This window comes from Lygodium microphyllum, chromosome 22 (genome assembly GCF_053477565.2).
Source record: "Lygodium microphyllum isolate KBCC chromosome 22, Lygodium_microphyllum_v1.1.10, whole genome shotgun sequence".
NCBI lineage: Eukaryota > Viridiplantae > Streptophyta > Polypodiopsida > Schizaeales > Lygodiaceae > Lygodium > Lygodium microphyllum.
In genome coordinates this window covers 96,930,695-96,946,051 of record NC_141156.1, presented here as the reverse complement: position 1 = coordinate 96,946,051, position 15,357 = coordinate 96,930,695, and the positions used below count along the sequence as shown (strand labels likewise).

Genomic DNA, 15,357 nt, shown 5'->3' with positions numbered 1-15,357 from the left:
AGTGTGATGACCCGCATGGTGGAAGGTGCCTCGTACATCTGCTGCAACTTCTGCCATACTTCAGGAGATGTCCTACAGGAGGTAACCGCCGGTAAGACCGCTTTAGAAATACACCGAAGCAACGCCAAGTAAGCACGGGCATCGTCCAAGTCCCATGTGAGCACCGCTTCCTCATGGTTGTCCTTATCAAAGTCTTGAGGAAGAGGAAAAGGACGGAGAGGTCGAGGAAGAGCTCCACAGATGATGTACCATAACCGCTTCTGCACAAACTAAGCTTTCATGACAGCACTCCATGTGAGATAATCAGGTCCATGTAACTTATCATCAGTGGAAGTGCACGGAGGACCCATATGGAGAGGATAAGAAGAGAAGTAGAGAACAGATGGAATTTAGAGAGGAAACACAGCCAAACCACAAGCGCAGACTGCAGAAAATGAGAGTTCACATGCAATACAACCCAAAATCTGATCAATAGAAGACAAAATCTGCTGCAGAAAGTCAAAAAATCAGTCAAAAACTGCCTAAGATAGCAAAAACGGCCTGAATTAACAGTCACCCAGCCACGAGAGACGCTGAATCAACAAAACGCAGGCTGTAAATGGGAGAAAAACAGGTAGAAAACTGTCGCCAACAGCTGCAGATGAAAAACGCAGGCACTAGAGGGTGCGTAGGCAGCAGGCGATGGCAAAACTGCAAAAAACGCAGGCTGAAAACAGCCCCAAAACAGGTCGCCTGGCTGCGACAGCAGTCGTCTGATCAGCAGGGGTACAAAACAGTCTGGAAATCAGCAATAAAACACAGCAGAAACACACATCCTGAAAACTGATACCATGTCAGAAGTGGAGCAGCGGTGGAAGCATAAACATGTGCTGAAATAAACTGCTGAAACACAAGACAAAAAGAGAAAAGAAAAGAACACGATACAGATGAGAACTCAGATGTATGCACGGGAAATGGAATCCATATATCTGAACACGAGACAGTCGCATACAACAGTGAGTCACTGGCTGTGTGGGCACTGGCACTCGCTCTGGCTCCTCTCTCCACAGAGTCTGCAGATGGTGAAGATGATGATGATGATGATGATGATGATGATGACGACTAAGGAGGAGCACTGAGTATAAATAGGCTGAAAAAGTGGGGAGCAATAATGCTGGTCGGACAGCATTAATGCTAAGACAGTCGCATACAACAGTGAGTCACTAGCTGTGTGGGCACTGGCACTGGCTCTGGCTCCTCTCTCCACAGAGTCTGCAGATGGTGAAGAAGATGATGATGATGATGATGACTGAGGAGGGAGCACTGAGTATAAATAGGCTGAAAAAGTGGGGAGCAATAATGCTGGTCGGACAGCATTAATGTTGGCCGACTGGTGCATAAAAATACTCCACTAGCATAAAATGCCACACCAGAAAAATACCTACAATACCTAATAAAAATGCCCAGCCCAGATCAAGCTCAAACTCACACGAGCTGACAAATACTCTGCTAACAGTTGCTAGGAATAAAGGATCACCGTGCCTTTTACGGTATTCAGGTGTGCACGCACCCTTACACATACTATACATACATACATACATACATACATACATATAACCTAACGTGATACTTTTGAGATTGCACCCACATCCTGTGTGTGTGTGTGTGTGTGTGAACCACAGCATCGCGTGTCTCGATCCTCGCACACTCCATTGATAGATAGACTTGCTAATTCTATACATGGCGACAATCTTTCGACTTATTTCGACGGCTCATTTCATCTCACATCTTCCAAGTAGCCATTCCATTCAATTAGAGCCTTATTAAGACTTAACATTTAACTTTCAATGTCCCCAAGCCACCCATTCAAATAAAAACTTATCATCATGTTGACTATGGGGACCATTTCCCCTCCCTCCCAAAAAAGGAAAGCCTTCCAAGGCCTTTAAATAATTTTTAGATCATGTTTGCAGCTCTTAGCTGCTTCAAAATGGCATCACCAACTGTCCTCCGTGCACAGCTCCCAACCTTGATCCACCTGTCAAATCCTCTTATGCCCATCAATTTGGTTTCACCAAACATCCAAGATGATAGACTTGCTAATCCTATACGTGGCAATGATTTTTCGGCTTATTTCAGCAGCTCCCGTCATCTCACACCTTCCAAGCGGTCATTTCATTCAATTAGAGCCTTACTAAGACTTAACATTAATTTTTAATATCCCCAAGTCCCTCATTCACATAGAAACTTACCATCATGTTGAGCTAAATTCTCATTAGCCTTGATTAAACAGCCCTAGAAATCAAGTTAATTAATGAATTTTACCCATTTCTTTTAAGCAAATGCGGTTTGAGAGAGATTCAATGCCCCACATGTAAACCCTAATTTGGGAGGCTCCAAACTTTCTCTAAATAAACAATCTGCCCTCCCAATCAGTCCAATAATGTTTTGATAGTTTGCAAGTGTTGTAGCTTCGCTATCCACACCTTGTTCGCAAAGGATATCTCAGCCAGACAACCCATCACCATCTCTTACCTTGTGGTGATGAGTGTCTACCAACCTTCCTTCGCACTCTGCTATCCACATCAAATGTCACTTGTCAACCAATTCCAAATTTTGTGTTTGCTACTAGTGGCCTATCTATTGCACATGGCACCTATCAAGAATTTCTCTTGCCTTTGGCATTCTCTTACCTTCTCCAACCCATTCTCAAGTTATCCCAGCAAATCTTAGCTATTTGGAGAAGATCACCAAATTTGGTGGACAGCAAGAGAAATTCTGCTGTAACCCCTAATTTACAGTAGTAATTAGGGTTTAGCAACCACCTCGAGACCCATGCCATTAGTCAAAGGCATCATACACTGAAATCAACAATTGAGATTCATAGAATTGTTAAGGATTTCAAATGCTAGCCCATCCATTTTGAATTTAGGGCAATATTTGGCCAGTTGGGGTTCCATTAGGGCAAGTCTTCGGTGAAATTCAAGGGGCAATTGGCCCAAATTGTTTGTTGTGTGTTGGTACGGCAAGGGGCTTTTGAATCAGTCAAGGAGATTGTGAAATCTCAGCTTATATTCAAACCATTAGCCAATATAGTTAAAGAAATACCAAAAGGGGGGCCAATTTTGGGACCAACAAGGTGTCTATTGTCCAAGATTATTGAGGTAAAGTGTGTATTTCAATTTTACGCTCATTAATTCATTGTTGTAATTAAGTGCTTAGTCTAGTATTACCACCCTATCCGAGAAGAAAGGCCAGTTTCATGGTTCCATTGCCGAGATATCACTCAATCCCTTGATTTGGTACACCTGAGACACCTAATTGCACGCCAAAGCTTTGTGCCGGTGCTGATTTTTGTGCTCAGCTGAGAAATTACAACAAGATGTCTTCATACAGTGAGATGGAATAAAACAAAGATAATGCCTCTCAATATGGACATTCACATGGTAAAGAAGGAAATGCAATGCTTGATCTTGGACAAGGCTCTCATGATGCACAAGCAGCTGAAAACGTTGCTGTTAGGCAAGATACAAGGTCTTCAATGCAAAATGAGACTAATGACCAAAAATAGGAAGAGGAATTTGATTACCAATTCAATCGGATGAGAACAGTAGCAGATCTCTTTATTGAATTGGCAAAGGATCCTCAATTTGTTTAATTCTTAACTGCTCCGAAGAAGGACAACAAGGGCAAGAAGAAGAAGTCATATTCTACACCTCGAGAGAGTAAGGTGCACTGAAGATAGTGCCAAAGCCTTCACTTAAAGCACTCAAAGAAGCTGAGAAAAAGTTGGTACCTATGGGGCAAGGTATGCAAATGCAAGGCCATCATGGAAGTGCCAATCCAATGGATTTTGGACAGCCGAGCAAGCATGCAATGATAGGACAGCCAAAGATACTTTGGCGGCAGCACAATTTTTCATGCAATGGTTAGACAAGGACCGCATACAAGAATGTATGGCACAACTCCCTATGATATGCAGCAACTAATGCATGGTATGCAAGGCCCAATGTATTCGGGTATGAATGACAATGTCCATAATCCAATGTATGGCAGCATTGGTCTAATGCCTAAGGCACAAAGTGACATGTTTGCTAATGTATCTGCACTCCTAAATGCTAATGGTGGTCAAGGAATGTGGTTGACTCTCAAAATGGCAGCAAAAGACTATGATGAGAATAGTAAAGCAGTGAACTTTGAGTTCTTCAGTGATACACAAGATACACTAAAAGCTTTGACGTTCATTCAACAATTTGATGCAACCTATTCAAGGGGAAACAAAAACGAATCCTCTAAGATTCGAAAGACAACCACTTTCTTGAAGGACAATGCATTACAATGGTGGTCCACACTTTTGATACAAGGTAGAGCACCATCAACATGGGTACAATTCACGTAAATGTTTGCATCAAATTGCTTGACAAGTACTTTTGAGGTGGACATCATGATAGCTTGGAATAAGCTTCATGCCAACGAATGCAAGAATTTAGAGCAAGACAATAAGAAGTTTTGGGATGCATTGCTGCCCATTACTTCTTATCGCCACATACCCCCTCGTGATCAAGTGAAAAAACATGTATGTGGGTTGTCCAAAAGAATCGGGTTATTTGCATAAAATCCACCATGTCTAGAATATCTCAACTCATAGAGACTATTGCTACAACCAATGCTTTGTTATTTGGGAAGGTTTAGAGCTTCCAAGAAAGTAGGGAGAAGCCGAATAAAAAGTTATTTAAGGTTGAGAAAAAGGGAAGATCTGAAAATCGGCCTAAAAAGAGGCCAAAACAGCAAAGAAAGTGCTAGAAATCATTGGCACAACATAGAGAATTAATGGCTCCAAACAAATGCTTTATTTGTGAACAAGAGAGTCGCATTGCAAAGGACTATCCTAATAGTCAAGAAGCTAGAAAATCAAAAAGTCAGAGAGATCCTAAGGGAAAGAAGCTCAAAACATCAATGGGATTGGTGCCCACTGTTGTTAGTAATCAGCATGCATTGATATTCTTTGATAATGATGCACGAGCCAACTTCATCTTTGTAGGCATGACAGCCTATCTAGGCATCAAAGGGGATGAGATGGGACCCGTGGAAAAGGTTAAAATGGCATGTAAAAGCCATACAAAGCCTGTCACACCGCTCATTGAAAAGCTTCAGTTGCACATTCAAGGATATGTGAACAATGAAGGGATCTTAATTGCTCCACTTGAGGGTTGTGATATGCTACTTGGTATGCCATGTTGTCACCGTATGCATTCAATGATTGATCACTGTTCAGCATAAGGGAAAGACTCTCACACTTGATGTAAAGTTGAAGCATGTCCATTATCACAATGTTCATAATGACTAGGATGCTAAATCAATGAATTCTCATAAGCATAATCATGACCATGTTGCTAAATAAGTGGATGCTCATAAGCATAATCACCCAGATAGTAGGTGAGAAGCTGGACTACAATAACTTTGTTTTATGGAAGTTCGGGATGTTAAATTTCTTAATTGAAAGAGGCTATTGGGACCTAGTCACAGGTCTTGAAGATGAGCCCAAGTTACCAGAGGATAAACCTCCAACACAGGATCAATTAAAGGCACATAGGACATGGTTGGAAAAGGCTAGCAAGGTCTTGCATTGGCTGTCCTTATGTATGTCAGACACATAAGCTATGCAAATTGCAAATTGTACTTCACCAAAAATTGCTTGGGACTTATTGATGAAGAATTATGGTCATGTCACTCATGTGAGAAAGACACAATTGAAGCAAAAATTCAGCCACATATCCATGAATGGAAGGACCTAATAAGCCACCCTACAAAGTTGATGCAGCCCAACAAGAGGTGATTATGAGTCAAGTGAATGAGCTATTAGAAAAAGCGTTAATTCACCCCAGTTCATCCCCCTTTTATTATCAAGTGCTTTTGTGCAGAAAAAAATGGTTTATGGCATATCTATATTGACTATCGTGTCTAAGTAAAATCATGATAAAGAACCGGTTTCTAATACCTCGGATTGATGATATGATAGATTGCAAGGGCCAGCCATATTTTTTACCCATATAGATTTGAAAACTGGGTATCACCAGATACGCATTAGACAGAAGGATGTGCCTAAGAAAGCTTTCAAGAGATCTTTTGGGTTGTATGAGTTTCTTGTCATGTCTTTTGGACTTATGAATACTTCTGCCACTTTTATTCGGATGATAAATCACATTTTCAAACCACCTAGGGGATTTGTGGACACTTTCATGATTGTCTATTCAAAGGATGAGACAAAGGATAGAAAGCACTTGGACATTGTGTTCAATGAGCTGTATAAGCATAGGCTAGTCATTAATGACAAGAAAAGTGAATTCTTTTTGCATGAAATCCACTTTTCGTGGCACATTGTATTGGCTGATGGTATACGTATAGACCCCACAAAGGTTAAGGCAATACGTTCATGGCCACCATTGAAGAATGTGCATGAGATCCAGAGCTTCTTGGGTTTATGTTCTTACTATAAGAAGTATGGACTCAAGTTTACTGAAATCGCATATCCATTGTATGCTTTCCAAAAGAAAAATATGCCATCTAGATGGATAGCAGTGGAAATTTCAGCATTTGAAAAGTTAAAGAAAAAGATGACTTCAAATCCTATGCTTGTGTTGCCAAATTTAAGGAAGTCATTCGTAGTTGAATGCGATGCATATAGTAACAGTATTAGGGCTATTCTTATAAAGAAATGCCAAGTTATGGCTTATGAGAACCAAATTCTCCACGGTGCAGAAAAGAATTTGTAGGTCTATGAGAAAGAGCTCTTGGCTGTAATTCATGCATTGTCTACGTGGAAACACTATTTGTTAGGGGCTGATTTTACAAATCAGACAAATAACCGGCTCATCATCAGTTTCAGCCTGTGGTACAGCACCATGAGGCTCATTTTCTGAAGTAATAGGTGGCTACAAACTCTGAAACTTCATCTTTTTCAGATCTTCATTAGAAGCTAAAGTGTCTTTCAGCAATTTTGCCTCATTAAACACAACATTACGGTTGCGAATAATTTTCTTGGACTAAGGTAACCACACTCTATAGCCAAATTCACCCTCATCACCATAGCCCATGAAAATGCATTTGGTGGATTTTGGATCAAGCTTGTTCCTCAACTCATCCCTAACATGCACAAAATCATCACAACCAAATATGCGTAAATGTTTATATAAAGCCGATTTGCTAGACCAAACCTCCTCAGGGATGCCATTATTTAAGGACCTCTTTGGAGAGCGTTTGCAAATGTGAACCACAGTTTTGAGTGCCTCTCCCCAAAATTCATGAGGGAGATTAGCAGTGGACAGCATGCACCGCACTCTTTCACATAAAGTCTTGTTATATCTTTCAGCCACCCCATTTGAAGAAGGGTTCTAACGAGCTGCAAGCTCCCTCTTAATACCATGAAAGTCACAAAAGAACTTGAATTCAGTCGATGTGAACTCATCCCCATTATGAGTTCTCAAGCATTTCAGCTTTCTACTTGTCTGAGTTGTCACGAATGCATGAAAAGCTTTAAACAACAAACACTTCACTTTTCTTTTTCAACAAGTATACCCAAATCTTCTTGGAAAAGTCATCAATAAAGGAGACAAAATATGCAGCACCACCCAATGATTTCACAAGCATACTATTATAAGCTGAGTTACTGCCTTCTCCACTAGACATACCTCTAATTTCTTCATTCAAGATAGAACCCCTCACCCCATCATATGAGAGATTGGGGTTGTTGCTTAGTGAAACCACCAAGGTCTCTCAAGAGTCAGGCAATGTCATGACCAAGAAGATCGCCCTCAACATATCATCAAAGTCCAAATTTGTATCTTTGAACTGATTTAGAATCCCTATAAATCCACTCAAGTGCTCAGCTGCAAGCTTTGACTCATCCAATCACATATTCACCAACTTGCGCATTAAATGCACCTGATTAACAAGTGTGGTGATCTCATAGGTAGTTTTCAATTTTTCCCATATTGCATAACCTGTATCTAAACCCTTAATGTCTGTCAAGATATCATCAATGACACCCATCTTTATGTAAGCCACAGCTTTTTTATTTACTCTGGCCTAATCTGCATCATACATTAGTGCGGGTTTATCTTCCTGCAAAGCATCCTCACAATCCTTTAGGAACAAGATGCCCTGCATATGGTCTTTCCAAAGGTCAAAGCCAGAACCATCAAACCGTTTGATCTCCATCAAACTCTTGATGTCTGAACTGGAAGAAGTTGCAGCCATTTTATCACGAACACAAAAGTAAATGCACTAAACTGCAAAAGCACAAGCTGAACAAGCAAAATACACTGCTGCTCTTTCTCAACCAAGAATAAATCTCTGCTATTTGTACATGAACGAGCCACCACACAAGCAAAAATGCAGAAATTTATCAAATTCTGCCCAAATACCCAAAATTTCAAGTCCAAAATTGCATAGATATCAACCAATCAAACCCAACTGAGCAAAACTTGGCCAATACATGAAAAGCCCCAAATTTTTGGGATCCAATGTCAAGAAATTTTGCTCAAAGGAGTAAAATTCTGACTAATTTGGCAAAATCCCCATATTAATTGAGGTCACCACATGCAATGTCTACAATTCTTGACTTCAAAATCACCGATGGGCACAAGCACTCCAACTGCCTACTGGTCATCAGCATTGTCAACTGATCCCATCAGATCTCGAGAAGCGCGCGAAACCTGATGCTCTGATACCAGTTGTTGGGGAGCTCAGTTGAGAGTGACAAGAGGTCGAGGAGTGAGCGTGAGTGTAACGGCTGGAGAGAGAGAGAGAGAGAGAGAGAGAGAGAGAGAGAGAGAGAGAGAGAGAGAGCAAAGTCAAGTATGATTCGATAAGAGTATACCAACAATGTATTGGTACACAAAGAATAAAATGTATTTATACTTAGGGAACGTAAGGATGCATTTATATGTACAATGTGCGTGTATTATACACGGAGGTTAAACCGGGCCTTTATCCAAACATTACAACTCTTACCTATTCTACACAAGCCTTGGCAAAGAATTGCTATGGATTTTAATTTTAGAGCTTCCTAGTATACCTATAGGAAATGATGAAATATGTACTATTATTTGCAAGTTCAATAAACAAGCCCATTTTATTCGAAGAAAATAAAGAAAGATCATATAGCACGCTTGTTTTTGCAACACATCTTTAAGTATCATGGTATGCCAGAGTAGATCATTAATGATCAAAATGCTCGGATGACCCGTTGATTTTGATTTAGATGGAGGATCAAGGTCTTTGTATTCACTCTTGTATAGTGTGTTTACTACATTTAGCATTCATTCATTCTTCATTATCTATAAATTACTCTTCACCTTTGAGTTCTATTGTTATGACTTTGTGTTTTGTCATACACTTTTGATTATCTTCTATCCTTAAGTATTTTTTATAGCCCCATCCATCATATGTGGACAACTCTAGGTAAATATGAGCTAAGAAAGGTATTGAAGATACAAACAACTACCCCAATAGTATATTAATCCCAAGATAGATCCCAAAAATAGTAGCAATCTATCATAAATGACAATGATGTCAACAACACGGGCAACAAAACATAGTCCTTTAAGTAAGAGCTTGACGAAGAAGACTTCGATCGAGTAGCAAAAGCATAGCATACAGAGACTGCATTTCGCTCCCTTCTCTGTGTAGATTCCATACAAGTGCTATTGCCTAATCAACCAAGAAAGTGCATTCATCTTCGAGCTTTGCTCCATTGTATCAAATGATTCAGTATTCATCATTCTTCACTCTTCTTCTAAGTTCATTCTTCTTTCCGTGTTTACCTCTCCCCACAAACCCTACTGTCTGGTGATATGGCATGAGTGCATACTGTCTCATCACTTAGCTTGATAGAGGGAGATCCACAGTAAATAGGCAAAAACATGCCTAAATCTAGATCAGGTTGACCAACAATAAAATAATCATAAATGTTGGTCAGCCATAAAATAATGGCATAAAATCACAAAAAATAGACAAAGAAAAGTGCATAAAGTATAGTCTTGTACCTAGCCCACAAATACATACACAGACTCACTCATGAACTACCTACTAATAGATCATGGTGAGGGATGGGATGGAATGCGCAAAACATATCCTTTTTAGTAGGCAATCTTTTGACCTTTTCCCTATCATCAAATAAAATACTTTTTTTGGGGCATTCTTATGGAGTTAAATGAGACCAAAGGGCATGGTAATTTTCCAATAATTAAGGCCTTTAATTTTACTTGCTCCACATTCTTGAGTCCCAAGGTCAGGCATCTTACAAGTTTGTATGTAGTATAGAAAAGGCACACACAGAGAGAGAGAGAGAGGTTGTCTTCTCCTTGCATTATCAAATCAAGTTTACACTTTAGGCCCAGCTTGTTGTGAGTGCGAATTAAAGTTTATGTTGCCAAGATAGAGTGGTTTGTACAATTGCAAACACAAATTCCCACAAGCTAACCCCACTCACGATTGCAAACCCAACTTCATGATTGCCAATCACATTTGGAAACAAACTTGGTGGAATCACGATTATCACATCAACCTCAACCAAATTTACAAGTGCAATCACAAACTCCACCCTATGAGAGGTGCAAAGCTGAATTGCAATTGCATGGGAACAAGGTCACTTTTAAAGATGACAAAGACATGCACTATATTTTGTTGCTGAATTTGATTGCCATGGTGGTCCTATGCATCACAAAAATGAAAATCCATCTTATTTCACTCACAACCTATCAATCACTTTTGCTTATAAAGATACACCCTCTTGTGTACCATCTTATTTCACTCAACCTACCCATCACATTTGTTTATATAGCTATCCCCTTTTGCTCATTTGCTATTGGCATGACTGAGATATTCTCTCTCTTCTCTTAGGCTTTAGCATTACATTGATCCAAACCCCATTCACACTTACAAGGGATACTCAATCACTATTTCTAACTTTATGAATATCACTATGACTATAATACACCTATATCCCAGAGTCTAGACACCTTTTCAAAGCATAGGATTTATAGTCATTTGACTATAATGACTAGCTTATTTATTGCTATTTGGCATTATTACTGACCCATTGGTTCTTTGCTTATTCTCCTTGCTGGGGATAATGGCACAAGTGTCTACATTGCCCTGTATTTACAACAAGACATTCTGTCCATTTTGAGTATTATTGATGACCCATTGGTTCTTTGCTTATTCTCCTTGCTGGGGATAGTGGCACAAGTGCCTACACTGCCTTGTATTTATAACAGGACATTCTATCCATTTTGAGTGGATACAAAGTATACTATAGAAGTCGTAGACAGCTATGGCAACTTGACACAAGTTTCATATTTTGGGCATAGCTTTTAACTATGATATTGAATTCAGAGGTTTGATAGCTAGAAATGGAGCGCGCAATGAGAACTACAGATCTAAGTAATCATAGAGTTAATTCGATATGGTTTTCAGTTCTTTGTTATACACAACCTTATCTACTACTAAGACAGAGTATGTTGCAATCACTGAGGCTTACAAGGAGGCCATATGGTTAGGCCATTTAGTGACAAACCTTGATATTACTATTACTCCTACACTGCATTCAAATCTATAAGTGCTATTCAGTTAGCCAAGAATCCAATCTTCCATAGAACACAAAGCACATTAAGGTGCGCTATTACTCCATCGAGGAGGTGATACAAGACAGCTCTATTGAGCTTGTCAAAATCTCAACTGACGAGAATCTTGCAAATCTACTCACTAAAAGTTTCTCAACAGAATGCCTTGCCTTCCTTTGAAAGATGATGGACGTAGGATGAGATAACATCTTTTTTTTCTCATCTTATTGTACTTTATGTACATTTGTATTTTGTCACTTTTTTTATTCTCTTCTCACTAGAGACACATTCACCTTTAAGCGGAAGATTGTTGGAGATAAAGACACTTATAACCATGTCTCCCTCTATTTACTTTACACACCATGACCAAACACCTGTACATTACAAGTGGCGGGCTTCCATCACTATCACTTTATTCTTTATTTTTTTAGTGATTATTAAATAAGATGGCCAATATTACATTGTAATTGTTATGACTTTCCACACACACACACTCTCTCTCTCTCTCTCTCTCTCTCTCTCTCTCTCTCTCTCTCTGTGTCTGTGCAACCAACCTTCCTTCTTGGAAAGGGTGGTAATACCATGATTAAGCACTTAATTATATCAATCAACAAATGAACATAACTTAAAATGCAGAAATTACATTAATAATCTCAGACATTGGACACCTTATTGGCCCCAAAATAAACACTTCTTTCGGTATTTCTTTAACTTAATTGTTAATGGAATGAGTACAAGCTAAGATTTACAATCTCCTTTGATGTTCCAAAAGCCTCTTTGCTGTACCAATAATCAACAATCGATTCAAGCAAATTGACCCTTGATTTTCCACCCAAGACTTGCACAAATGAAACCTCCAATTGGCCAAATACTGTCCCAAATTACAATGAATGGACCCGGATCTGAATTTTCTGACCATTATACAAATTTTAGGTACTAAATTTAGCATACAATGCCTTTACTAATTGGCACAAGTCCTAAGATGGCTGTCAAATCCTAATTTCTGCAAAAAATTAGAGCTTACAATAAAAATCTCTCTGTTGTCCACCAAATTTGGCTGAGATCTACTCAAAATGATTAAGAAATGCTAAGGTCTCCTAAGAATGGGTCAGAGAAAGTAAGAGAAAGCCAAGATAAGAGAGAAATCTGATTTTCTTCACAAGGAAACTCTAAAATCCACCTGTTGTCTGCTCCAGCATGTATTTAATGCAATCATCTATTGTCAAATACCTCCAAAATACTGCCACCTAATTAGCAATGTTGTTATCAATCCCTAGAAGGTAACTCTGTGCTGTCCGCTGCTTATTAAGACCCCCAAATGGCTATCTTCTATAGCAAATTGATGTTCTCTAATCAGAAAATGAACCAACAGCTCTCTCTCTCCCTCTCCCAAGCTATAAAACTAATTGAATGCCTGAGACCCAACCTCCAAAAACGTTTTCTCAGTTTGTATGGGTATTTTTACCAAGTGACAACCTTTTAAAACCATTTTATAGCATTATCCAATCATTTAATTAATTTTAAAAAATTAATCATCTTGAAAGTTAATTTCAACCCTTCTAATCCTACCCAAAATTAAACGTGCCCATCCATAATTAAATTGGCTAGGCCATTTGTAACCTAGAGTGATCCTTAACCTCTGTTGACCCTTAGACTCGCATTAATTAATTAATTAATTAATGCTAGTCCCTAGTGTCACCACCAACACTTATTGACCAAGTAACTCTCCTAGGGTCAAAGTTGATACCAATTGACCCCCAAAACCCAACTGGCATAACTTATCACAACTTTTGCCTTTAACACCCACTGCATCCTGGAGTCCTTGGCTTGTTACCATGAAATAACTCCCATAGGCAGCACATACTAAATAACCTTGCAGATTTGATTAATAACTTAATCAAATGTTATCAACAATATTAAAGCATCTCGATGCCAGTGTCCATGCAATCAATGACTAACTGTTGTATGCATCATTCTTGTGTTTGGTATATGGATTCCATTTCTCGAGCATATCTCTGAGTTTTATTCTTTTGCAGTGTTCTATTGTGGAAACCTTGGTCACATTGCCCTAAATTGCCCAAATAAGAGGGCAAGAAACCCAAGACTTGTTGCAACCATCCTCGAGGAGGAAAACAAGGATGTCCGGTTGTAAATGAGACCATACAACCGAACCTTGATATAAAAAAGATGCGAGGTGCCTCCTCCAAGACCTAGAGGAGTCCTCTTAGCAGTCGATTGAAATTCATATCCATGTACATCACCATCCTGCCGTCTACATAGTTTGCATATTATTGATTTTCCATTGTCCTAATGAAATGATTATGATCGGTTGCATATCCACTTTTCTTCTTAAGCTACTCAATTACTACACAGTGCAATGGAAAGATAGCCATAGGTGCTGATGAAATGATTATGATTCTTCTTAAGCTACTCAGTTATTACACAGTGCAATGGAAAGATAGCCATAGGTGCTATGATAGGAATGACAAAACGTGGAAGTCTTTCCAAACAGACAGCCATTGGCCCTATCGTAGGAACTACGTATTGAGAAGAAGGCTTTTCAAACCGTCAACCACTGGCTCACAGATTGCAGTTGAGCTCCTCGAAAGACCCTATCTGAATCGGTGACAAGTACCTTTATTTTTTTTCTAAAGCTATCCAACGATTATACAATAGCAATGGAGAGGCAGCCAGTGGCACTATCTTAACAAGGAAAAACTGCACAGCAGCCTTTTAGAACAGGCAGCCATTGGTACTATCTTTGTATCTTTTCGAACAGGCAGCCATTGGCGCTATCTTTGTATCGACAGATTGCAGTTGAGCTCCTCGATAAACACGCACGCACGCACGCACCGTACACACATACACAGAGAGAGAGAGAGAGAGAGAGAGCAGAAACTCACGTATACGAGCAACGGTCGGATTCTCCGATTGGATCTCATTCGCGACTTGGAGGATGGCGTCGATGTTAGTGGCCTGCCCGAGAGACGGGGGAACGAAGCCGCCGAGTTCATTGCTGTCGTATCGAGAGAAGGAGGAAGCGGGACCATGGAGCTGGTCGCGACGCTGGATCGCATTGAGGACCCGCTCCCAGTTGGCAACGGCCCGGCGGGAGGCCTGACGGCCGGGCATGTCGATGGCGGGGGGCGCTAGGGTTTCTTCTTCACCCGGAGACCATTCGCGGGGGCACAATGGAGGGACTGGAAAAGGCAGAAATCTGTGCGCACTGATGTGGAGTCCTAGAGCTCGTGAGAGGAGGGAAGACTAAGGATGAACCTGTGAATGAGAGAGAGAGACACACATCGGGAGGAAGTACGAATCCCGACGCACGATCCCGTAAGCGCGCGCCTTCACACGCGCATTGCCTACGCGGACCTTCGGAACAATATCCCGTCCTACTTGTAACTCCCCTCCGCCCAGTGCTTGTCACAATACGTAAAGGCTCTCTGTTGCTTTACAAGAAAACACTTTAAACGCGACGTCCCTTCTATAGAAAACTCACATTAGTCCTTATCTCCTTTTCACAAACATTTTCGAGAACCCATCGAGTAAAAAGGGTCGATTGTATGTCCTTTAACAATCTTCCATTATAATATTTATTTTCCTAGGTGAGTTTTATAAATGTTTTTTAATGGTCAAACTATTTAAATTATATGGAGTTCAAAGAAAAAATATTAGGACATTTTGATATTTTTATCAAGTAGTCGTAGTTATAAACAGAGGGTTCAAAGAAGAGCGAGAGTGAGGGGCCAAT

The 15,357-nt window shown here is 40.0% G+C and overlaps 1 protein-coding gene across 1 annotated transcript in view; it reads right to left on the bottom strand.

Moving 5' to 3' along the window:
* Positions 1 to 15,030, bottom strand: part of LOC148017425 (callose synthase 9-like) — a 202,201-nt gene extending 187,171 nt beyond the window's left edge. The window contains exon 1 of the mRNA XM_087662494.1: positions 14,507 to 15,030. Within this exon, the coding sequence (XP_087518620.1) occupies positions 14,507 to 14,735 (229 nt within the window). The 5' untranslated portion in view covers positions 14,736 to 15,030. The remainder of the gene's footprint in view (positions 1 to 14,506) is intronic.
* Between the last annotated feature and the right edge of the window lie 327 nt (positions 15,031 to 15,357).